Raw genomic sequence first — 11,095 nt, 5'->3', positions numbered from 1 at the left:
GAAGTTGGGGGGGGGGGAAGGAAGGGAAGGGGTGGAGCCAGGCAGTGACCCGGAAGCAGAAGTGACTTACACAGGCGGATTGCTGGGGAGCGGCAGCGGCGACCGCAGCGGTGGAAGCAGCGAATTATCTGTGTGCAGCTCCAAACTGGGAAGAAGATGCTAATTAAAGTGAAGGTGGGAGCACCTCCAGCCTTGCCAAGACGCTGTGGTACTGGGCTGGCCGCTGTGCCTTGCGGGAGAAGCAGGGAAGGAAAACCACGCCTTTCCCGAGCCTGGAGGGTGCTGACAGCCTCAGGGTTCCGCGCGAGGGGTGATGGGAAGTAGCCCCCCCAAGAGGGCTTTGAGGGCTGGGGACCCCCCCCCCCCCCGAATACCGGGTCGGGTCCTGCTTTCTCACCAGGACTGTGCCATGACCCAGATGGAGGCGGCCTTTGTCTGGGGTCTCGCTCTCCTAGAACCCCCACGGTCATAGAGAAGGCCAAGCAGCAGCCTGGCTCGCCTTCTCGGATTCTTGGAATAAGCTGTAATCTCCATTCTGCATTGCCCTTCTTACCTGCTTCTCCCAGCCCCTAACGCAACTGCTTCCAAGCACGGCACAAAAACGTTAGCCTGGGGAACCGAGGGCCTCTCAGGAGCTAGACTGTAAGCCTTTGCTGGCTGTCGCCAATGTGCGGTGTCTCAGCCGGCCTTCAGGAACCAAAGCTGGGAGTGTGTTCAGTCAGCACCTGCCTTTCTGAGCCGGGCCTCCTGGACCAGCCTCACTTCCTTGACTGAGGCAGGTTAGTTGTCCGTGCCCTGGTTCTTGGTACTAGTAGCGTTTCTTACATCTCCATCTCTCCCGTGATTCTTCACCAATTCCCAACTCTCATTAGTCCTTTCTGCTATTGCTTCTTTCGTACCTACAGACCGAGAGAGAAACTAAAAATTGACGCAGTGCAACATTAGTTTGACCTTTTTACTGCTGAGTAAGTTTGTTATTTCATCAGCTCTTTAGTATACTTACCATGCTTCACAGCCATTCTTAACCTCTTCAGTCTTTCTAACTCATTTCTTAGCTGAGGTTTGAGGCCAAAGAGCATGTTAAAAATCATGGTTTTTCAAACTTTGATTAGACTAAAAGTCACTAATTGCGAGATCAATTCAGTGGGTCTCAAGCAACATTAAAAGAAAGAAAATAGAAATATCAGGATATTCTGTGAAATTTTTGTTCTCGTTATATATATGTATATGTTCAATATATATGAAACACGTTTGTGTTATTAGCCTGTATGTAATTCTTAGTGTGAGTCACTGTCGAAGTCTGAGAAACACTAGAATGCTTTTGAATATGGATTCTCACATCCTCTTAGAGGTTATTAGTCATGTTCAGGGTTTTGTAAACTTCTAAAAATCTCAACCTACAGTAAGAAAATCTTACTAATGTCCCGTACAAACACAAAAAACTTACCATATGTGGTAATGCTCTGATATTTCCAGTTCCATTCTAGGTAGATTTCATAACTCACTGATGGATTGAGACCTGCAGTTTAAAAAAAACCACTGCGTTCTGGTTGGGTTTTTCACTTTAAACGTGCACAAGAATCACCTGGGGATTTTGTTATGCTGATTCTAATTCCGTGGGTCTGCGGTGAGCCGTGAGAGTCTGTATTTCTAACATGCTCTTGGGTGATGCTGGTGCTGCTTGTCTGGGGACTACTACTAGATTTTGTCTCTTTGAATCCATTTTTTTTTAGTATTTCTCTAAAATTATAAGTCTCCTTTCCTGAAACACTTTTCTTTGTGCCTCCACAAACAGGTTTCTGTGTCCTTCATCTTTTTTGTTAACTGCATTTTTAAAAATAGGTTAAATGCAAACGAAAGCAATTAGTTAGCTCTTCTTTACTATAGGTTTTTTTTTTTTTTTACTATAGGTTTTTATTAGCACAGTTCCTTTGTGAATTCTTCAACTGTCATCTCCATGTAGCTAATTTTTCCCATATCTCTTTCTGCAGTCCTTTACAACAAAATCTCTCCTGATTTGTCTTCTCTTGATGTCTCATCTCTGAGAAATTAAATACATCATCTTCAGCCTTAGGCCATCTTTCCAATACTCATCTCATACTGATCCTGTCAATCTACCAGGTATCTGGAACCCAATTCTTTAGAGTCATTGTTCACTTACAGAACCTAATTTTTCCTTTGAGAACTTCTTTTTTACTTGACTTTCTTTCCATTCCCATTACCCTTATTCTGGTCTAGGGTTTCATTAATTGATGTCTTTATTTCTCTGTAATACTTCCAACCAGGTTTTCCTACTATGTATCTCCTACTATGTAGACTCTAAAGTTCAGAGTCTAAGCTGAAAACATGGCATACAAAAAAAAAAAAAAATCAGCATACAGGTCTTCTTTAAATTTCTTTCTCTTCTAGCTCAGCGGTTTAGCACCTGCATTTGGCCCAAGGGCATGATCCTGTGGTTCTGGGATCGAGTCCCACATCAGACTCCCTGCGTAGAGCCTGCTTCTCCCTCTGCGTGTGTCTCTCTCTCTCTCTCTCTCTCTGTATGTGTGTGTCTCTCATGAATAAATAAATAAAATCTTTAAAATTTTTTTTCTTTTTTTCTTTTCTTTTCTTATTTATTTGCAAGCGCATGCAAAAGTGGGGGGAGGAGGAAAAGCCAACTCCCCACTGAGCCAGGATCCTGGGATCTGACCTGTTCTGAAGGCAGACGCTTAACCAACTGACCCATTCAGATGCCCCTTCTTTAAATAATCTTTTTTATTTTAGTACTCCTTGACCCCACATCCTGCATCAGGATCTAGAACATTTTCCCCCATACCCTGTGAAAATCCCATAGGTTAGTTTTGCTTGTTTTTGAATTTCATATAAATGGAGTTAAAGGATATGTAATTTTATGTCTAGTTTCTTTCACTCAGCATTGTGTCCGTTGTCGTATCTGTGTAGTTCCTTCTTACTGTGTAGTATTACATTGAATGACTATCACAATTTGTTTAGCCATTCTCCTGTAGATGGACATTTGAGTTGTTTCCTGTTTCTGGCTATTATGAAGACGGCTTCTATGAACATTGTTATACAAGTTCTTTTGTAGACATATATTTTCATTTCCTTTGGGTATATACCTGTTAAGGGAATTACTGAGTCATGTGGTAAATCTATGTAAATTTAAAACATACTTCCAAACAGTTCTCCAAGGGGTTGTACCATTTTACATTCCCATTTGCAGTGAATAAGCATTCCAGCTCCTTTATATCCTAGCTAATTTTTAGTCATGTCCTTTTTATTTTAGCTATTAAACTAGGTGTGAAATGTTAATTTCATTCAGGCTGGTTTTTTTTTTTTTTTTTTAAGGTTTTATTCATTTGAGGGAGAGCATAGGGAGGAGCAGAGGGGGGAAGAGAAAGCAACACTACCTGCTGAGTGGTGAACCTGAGGCTGGGCTCAATCCCAGGACCTTGAGGTCCTGACCTGAGTCAAAGGCAGACACTTAACCGACTAAGCCACCCAGGAGCCCTTCATTCAGATGTAAACTGATGTGATTTCACCCACCATCGCGCTTTGGCATTATACCTTGTGTTTGGGTAGTAATATTCAACATGGCATTTCCTTTTATACTGGTTCTATTCATTGTATGCCTCACTGTTTCTTGGTTGTAAATCTTTACTTGGAAAAGATCGTTGGTGGGCACCTGGGTGACTCAATTGGTTAAATGCCTTCTGCTCAGGTCATGCTCCCAGGGTCTCCGGATCAAGCCCCATGTTGGGCTCTCTGCTCAGCAGGGAGCCTGTTTTTCCCTCTCCCTCTGCCTGCCGCTAGCTCCCTGCTGCTTGTGCTTTGTCAAATAAATAAATTAAAATCTTTAAAAAAAAGAGAAAGATTGTTGGCAAGAGCTGGATCACTTAATTTCTTTTATATCCCCTCTGGTGCCTAAAGCAGTATGTTGGGTTTAGGTTCATCATTGACTTGCTAAACAGCATTGAATGTATTCCAAAGTCACAGTGACCAGATATGGGGGAAGAAACGCACTAAGACATATCAAGAGTGTCTTTTAAAATTGTCCAATTCTTTGAATTTTAATTATGTACAATTTCAAACATATACAACAAGAGAGAGGAGGATATAAAGCACCTCATATCCAGCTTCAAAAACTATCACCTCATGGCCAATCTTAATTATATTCACTAACTTTCCTTATCTGATGTTTTTTTTTTCTTACCTGATGTTTTAAGAAGCAAATCCCTAATAGCATAGCATGTGTTATTTGTATGTATTTAGTATTTATATGTAAAAAAAGGACTTTTTTTTCTAAAGTAACTATAATTATCACATCTAAAAGATTAAGTGAGTTCTCACTATCCTCAAATGTATCCCATTCTCTCATTTGTTTTGTACAGTTTGAATGTGAGTCCAACTAAGATCCATATGTTGCATTTGGTTGATAGGGATTTTAAGTGTTTTTCAAAAAACCTGTAATTCCTCCTTTTTCCCCTTTTTGCTGAATAAACTAGGTGGTGCGATAGAGTCTCCCACAGTTTGGATTTTGCTGATTACATTCCTATGCTGGCTTTTTTGTTTTTAAAGATAGATTTATTTATTTATTATTATTTTTTATTTATAAAAGAGGGAAGAGAAGCAGGCTCCATGCCGAGAGCCCAGTGAGGGACTTGATCCCAGGACTCCAGCAGACGCTCAACTGCTGAGCACCAGGCCTCCCGACTTATTTTTAGAGAGCGAGAGAAAGAGAGCGGGAGCAAGCACCGCACAATCCCAAGCGGACTCCCTGCTGAGCAGGGAGCCTGAGGTAGGGTTCCACCTCAAGACCCTGAAAATATGACCTGAGCTGAAATGAAGAGTCGGATGCTCAACCGACTGAACCACCCAGGCCGCTCTTCCCATGTTGATTTTTAATATATATTCCTTCAGTATTTCCTGTTGATTGGTAATAACATCTAGAAGCTTGATTTGTCTTTTGTATGTGTTCTTGTGAGAATCATTTATAGACGGTGGTATGGTATGGAGTTCTGTTAACTTGTTTTGCATTCTATGATGTTAGTCATTGCCTAGGTCTATTATAATTCTTTGGTGATTACAAAATGGGGATGTCTAATTTTATTGTTACTTCTCATATTAGCTGGAATGCTCTAACGGTACCTATTAGTCACATGGGCTATTGAGTGCTTCTTGACAAGTTGCTAGTGAGACTGAGTTACCTATTTTTTTTTGTATTTAATTTTACTTATATAAATATAAAGCCTGAGACTTTATTTAGTCAGTGAAAAACTTAAGTATGCTTGGAACAAGTTAGGTATGTAAATCTACCTTTTCAATTGTAAATTATGAAATTTAAATACAGATCAGGTGTTTCAGATGAAAATTTACCATCTGAATTGAGACATGCTTGCAAGTATGAAAAGCACACAGAAATTTGAACATTTGGTTAGAACAGAAGAATGCAAAATATATTGTTTTATATTGATTATACGTTGAATTGATAATATTTTGAATATATTGGGTTTAAGAATATTAAAGTTAATTTGACCTTTTAAAAATGTGACTGCTAGTATATTTAAAATTGTATGTGTGGTTTGCGTTACATTTACATCTCTTGGACAGTGCTGCTTTACAGAATCATTTTCTTATACTCTCATCAAGGACATTGTTCTAAAAATAATATTTTTCTCATTACAATGTATCCATGATATTAAAAAAAAATGAAAAATACAGAAATGCACAAGTGATACAATTAAAAGCATCCATAATCTCACAACTCAAGATAAAAACATTCATGAATATTATCTTTCCAAATTTTTTGAAACCATATGTATGGATACACATGTATTTTGTGTTTTTTTTTTTTAAACAAAATTGGACTTATATCCTTATTCCACACATTATTTGAGGATTATGTAATTTTCCCTCTGTCATAATTTATTTAACCCTCAGTTGTTTGATATTTAGGTTGATTGTAATTTTTCAATACCAAAAGGCTATAATGACCATTGTCATAGATACACTTTTTAATAGTCATGATTATCTTCCTGAAAGTGTTGTTATGGGGACACCACTTTGCCAGATTGTTCTTTGGATATATAAGCTTCTACAGTCAGAAACAAAGGCCAGTCCTTAGAGTTTTAAATTTTACAAACCAATATTTTTTTTTTTCTTAATGTCATTAGGTCCAAGCATCCTAGCCTTGGGAGAGCAGTTCTCTTTTAGTCTTTTTTTTTTTTTTTTTTTTAGGGTTTTATTTGAGAGAGCGCATGAGTAGGAGAAGGGGCAAAGAGGAGAGGGAGAAGCAGACTCCCAACTGAGCAGGGAGTAACAATGGAAGCAGGACTCAATCCCAGGACTCTGAGGCCACCAACTGAGCCAAAAGCAGACCCTTAACCAACCAAGCCACCCAGGCGCCCCTCTAAGGGTACTTAATACTCTTTAAAATTTCTTATTTTAAATCAGAATGAGTATTTGTTTATTATAAATGTCATGGAGTATATTGTTATTAGAAATTTTAATAGTGCAGATAAAGGGAAAGTTACCCTTGATAAACCCTCTCCTCAGTGCTACTTTCCTCAAAGATAATTATTGTTACAGGAGATATGTATGCTTTTAATCCCTTTTTCTATGCAAATACATATGTATATAGCTACAAATGGAAAATGATACTTAATTATACATTCTTTAGATCTTTCTGTGTTAGTGTACAAACTGTTGCTAATAAACACTTCATTCTGTACCATAGTTGAATAGTTTATTAATAGGCACTAGGCTGTTCCTCATGGTTTACAGTAAACCTGTTTTTTTTTTTTTTTTTTTGTAAACCTGTTTAATAAACACGTTCTTCTTGGGATATTTGCTCAAGTTTCAGGTTTTTCCTTTAAGTTAGTTAATCTAGAAATAGATTATCTGCTTGAAGAATTTTTGCATTTAAAGTATTAAGATCAGGGCACCTGGGTGGCTCCGTTGCTTGTCTGCCTTCAGCTCAGGTCCTGATCCCACAGTCCTGGGATTGAGTCCGGCTTAATGCTCCTTGCTCAGCAGGGAATCTGCTTCTTCCTCTGCCCCTCCCCACTGTGCACTCTTTCTCACTCTCAAAATAAATAAAATCTTTTTAAAAAATAAAGTATTAAGATCAATAAAGTGAAATAATTTATGAATGATACAGAATTGCAAACTTTTCATTTTGTCTGAAAGGGCTTAAAGAAAACACCGTATGTTGTTTCTATCATTCAGAACTCTTTTAGTTTTTATTTATTTTTAATTTTTAGAAAAGATTTTATTTTAGAGAACATGGGGAGGGGCAGAAGGAAAGGGAGAGAGAATCTCAAGCCGACTCCTAGCTGAGCACAGAGCCTGACTCAGGCCTCCATCTCATGACCCTGAGATCATGCATGACCTTAGCCCAAATCAAGAGTTGAAAACTTACCCAACTGAGTCTCCCAGGTGCCCTGAATATATTTTTATGAAAAATCTCACTTTTGCATTTTTCCCATAAATTGTCACACAGCCCAGCTTGGGTTGGGGTAGAATCTTGAGAATCACTGTTGTAATTTATTCTTTTGCACCCAAATAAAACTAAAGGAGTTACTCTTGGATCTAAAAAATATTTAAAAAAAAATTTTTTTTTACTGAACTGATTCTCATGGTTGAGAAATTAGGTCCTAAGTACTTCATCATGCTGATCAATGTGAATACCATAAGTAGAAACCATATGTTATTTTTTTAACCTATCACAGCATACATTGGGTCCCAAAACCAGACCAGTGAGACTCAGGCAGTACTGCGTACAGAGCTTTAAAAAAAAAAAAAAAATGGGCACAGGCATTGGGACCAGAGAGTGTGTTTGGGTCTACACTCTCCTTTTGATTTCATAGGCATGCTTTTTAACTTATCCAAGCCCCATTTTCATCTATAAAATGGTAATAGTGATAGTACATATCTCATGAATACTTACAAGGATTAAATATATGGATGCACTTAGGGGAGTTTCTGGCTGTTGGAAAGTGTTAATTAAATGTTGGCTGTGGTCATAATGTAATCATTTGTGTGCTTAGCCCTTTCACAAATACTCATCATTTATGTGTCAAACTGCTTTGTGCTTAGATTAGGAAGATGAATTTCTGTTTTTTCTGAAGGTCGGAGTGTAAATTAGAGGGTTTGACACTTAAACAACTAGCAATAGGTATTAAAGTGCGCTGGGAACCAGTCATCAATTCTAAAGGGTCCTTGAACATTTGGGAAAGAGTGGGGGAGGGTATGGGAACAAGGAAAACAGTAGAAACAAAGAAATATTCCTAATCAGGCTGGTGTGGTCTGGATTACTGTAGACTGGTGCAGATAGAGCTTTAAGAGCAAGGATGAAAAAAAAAAGCAAGGGTGAATGGGAGATTAAATTAGATGAAGCACAACATTTTATTATTATTATTTAAATTTATTTATTCATAGAGACACACAGAGAGAGAGGCAGAGACACAGGCAGAGGGAGAAGCAGGTACCATACAGAGAGCTCTACTTGGGACTCGATCCGGGGTCTCCAGGATCACACCCTGGGCTGCAGGCAGCGCTAAACCGCTGCGCCACCAGGGCTGCCCGAAGGACAACATTTTAAAGTATACAATCAGTGTAATTATTACATGTATTAGCAGCTTTTAGCCTGTGGAAGAAGTCAAGACTAGAGCTGCAATTTAGTACTTAGGTAGAAGTCTGGAGAAGTTACAGGAGAATGGAATATTGAATTTTAGTGTTACTTAAAAAGCTGGGACGCCTGGGTGGCTCAGTCATTTAAGTGTCTGACTTCATCACAGGTCATGATCTCAGGGTCCTGGGATCAAGCCCACGTTGGGCTCCCTGCTCAGTGGGGAGCCTGCTTCTCCTCCCTCTGCCCCTCCCCCTGCTTATGCTTGCTCGCTTTCTTCAAATGAATAAAATTTTTAAAAAACAACAACAAAAAGCTGGCTAGGGGTGGTCTCTGGTGTCCCTGAGAATTTGAAAAATTATATGTTAATTGCTAGCTTTAATAAGGAAACAAAAGTGTCCTGATTCAAAGGCATGCTGTCCTTAGGACATCTCTTACTGCTATCTCATCAAAGGGATGCCAATATTCTCTTGGATTCTAATAAGGTGGGGTGGGAAGATGGGGGGGGGGGTAAAATGGTTCACAGCATCTTGTCCTATCAAAACTGTCTACAGCCTAAAAGTGTTTGATAAATACAGGTATGGGTCACATTCTTCAAGCAGCTTTGCCTCGAACATGCTTCTCTCAGAAGTTGTAGATCCCCAGAGACCAGAGCAGGGTGTTTTATCTAGAAAACTTGTATGTTAGGCTGTAGGACTCATAAAACACTTGCCTGTTTCAGACGCTGACCGGAAAGGAGATTGAGATTGACATTGAACCCACAGACAAGGTAATATATGGCCAATACTTCATGCCTGTCTCCCTACTTGCACATTTGTGTGGATATGCTGATGAACTCAGTCCTTTTCCCTCTCATGCTATCTGCATAGCTCTTGTTCTTTCCACTTCCATGGTTCTACCCCTTAGCAGTCCCTGATTACTTGTACCCCTAAAGGTGGAGCGAATCAAGGAGCGTGTGGAGGAGAAAGAGGGAATCCCCCCACAGCAGCAGCGGCTCATCTACAGTGGAAAACAGATGTGAGTTTGACATGGGTATGAGGTGTGGCAATATTACGTGAGGTTGAGGGAGCAAATACTGGAGGAGGAGCCTCAGATCCTTTGAAGCCTATGAATTCCTTCTCAGAATAAGATTTTTGCAGACATAAAATACATAGATTTACAAAATTATATTGAGATACAGTTCTCAAACTACTAAAAACAAGTTTGTGATATAATATGCAGTTTATTAATACATTAAGATCTAATAGTGGGTCTAATTACCATAATTTTGACATTTTCAAAATATTTACAAACAGTTGTAATATGATATGAAAATAATTTCTGTTGTTAACAGGTGGCTCATGTTGCTAATACCACTGTGGGTTTTTTGCCTATGTTCACAATTAAAAATATCAAATGTCAGTTAAGGGTTAGTAAAAATAAAGATGTAATTTTTTTTTCTCACCTGAGTTCATAAACCAGGAAAAAGACTTAAGAAACCCAGTGTTAGAATCCTGTTCTAGATGGTATTTCTAAGGTCTTTTTTTTTCCCCCCTCTTCCTGCAGGAATGATGAGAAGACAGCAGCTGATTACAAGATCTTAGGTGGTTCAGTCCTCCACCTGGTGTTGGCTCTGAGAGGAGGAGGTGGTCTTAGGCAGTGATGGGCCCTCCCTCCATTTTACCTCCTTACCCTGTCGCTCATAATGAGGCACCATATATCCTCTCACTCTGTGGGATACCAGAGCCACTGCCCCCTCTCCTGGATGCCCAGTCTTGTTTGGTGGGAGACGGTGAGGACCCTAGGATGCAGTGTTCCTGGCCCAAAGGGCCCTTGCTGGCTATTGGGTTTTAGTTTGCAGTCCTGTGTGCTTCCCTCTCTTACGGCCATGTCCCTAGTTGTCAATAAAATATTTCCTAACCTCCTGGAATCTTTCTTGTATTGCACAAATGTGACTGAAATGGGCCCCGTTCACACTCATTTACACCTCTGAAGAAGTAGGACAATGGAGGGGAATGTGCCCTTGGGGTGGGGATTATCAGACTTTAGGAAAGTCCACTCTAGGTGGTCTGGAGCGGGGTTTACTAGCTCAGGAGATCTAATTACACTGGCACCTCTTCCCAATCCCCTAAGTGATTTCATGCTGGTAGCTTGAAATTGGCCACAAGTGGCAAACAATGCAAACTGGTTGTTACACATTTACCAGTATACTACTGATGTGGGAGGTAGAAACCGGGACAGTGACTCCCATTGTAGCCCTACTGGACATTCGGGCCTGATTCAAGAAGGGCTTCAATCAAGGGCTTTACGAACACTACATTTGTTGTGGCTGTGTTGAGTGCTGCTCAGGGCTCTGGGTGCTATACTTGCAGAGAGGCCGATTTGGAGAAAGGTTGGGGAGTGACAAGCTCTGGGTCACTTAGGTCTCAACTGGTAAGATAAAGTGCCAAAGGCTCCTCTCCCTGGCTTCACTAGTGTAGCCCCTGC

The 11,095-nt window shown here is 39.9% G+C and overlaps 1 protein-coding gene and 1 long non-coding RNA gene across 2 annotated transcripts; both read left to right on the top strand.

Moving 5' to 3' along the window:
* The first annotated feature begins 15 nt into the window (after positions 1–15).
* NEDD8 (NEDD8 ubiquitin like modifier) lies at positions 16–10,538 on the top strand. Its single transcript, XM_077908750.1, has 4 exons — positions 16–174; positions 9,351–9,398; positions 9,564–9,646; positions 10,175–10,538. Exons 1-4 carry the CDS (start codon positions 157–159, stop codon positions 10,269–10,271), a joined length of 246 nt encoding a protein of 81 aa, XP_077764876.1. The 5' UTR covers positions 16–156; the 3' UTR covers positions 10,272–10,538.
* Positions 181–2,758, top strand: LOC144320356 (uncharacterized). The gene is made up of 3 exons (XR_013385874.1): positions 181–779; positions 906–965; positions 1,992–2,758. It is a non-coding gene; the product is annotated as an uncharacterized LOC144320356 (long non-coding RNA).
* Positions 10,539–11,095: the final 557 nt, after the last annotated feature.

The sequence above is a fragment of the Canis aureus genome, chromosome 9 (genome assembly GCF_053574225.1).
Source record: "Canis aureus isolate CA01 chromosome 9, VMU_Caureus_v.1.0, whole genome shotgun sequence".
Classification (NCBI taxonomy): Eukaryota; Metazoa; Chordata; class Mammalia; order Carnivora; family Canidae; genus Canis; species Canis aureus.
The sequence above is the reverse complement of the archived record's forward strand: the minus strand, read 5'-3'. Positions and strand labels throughout refer to the sequence as shown.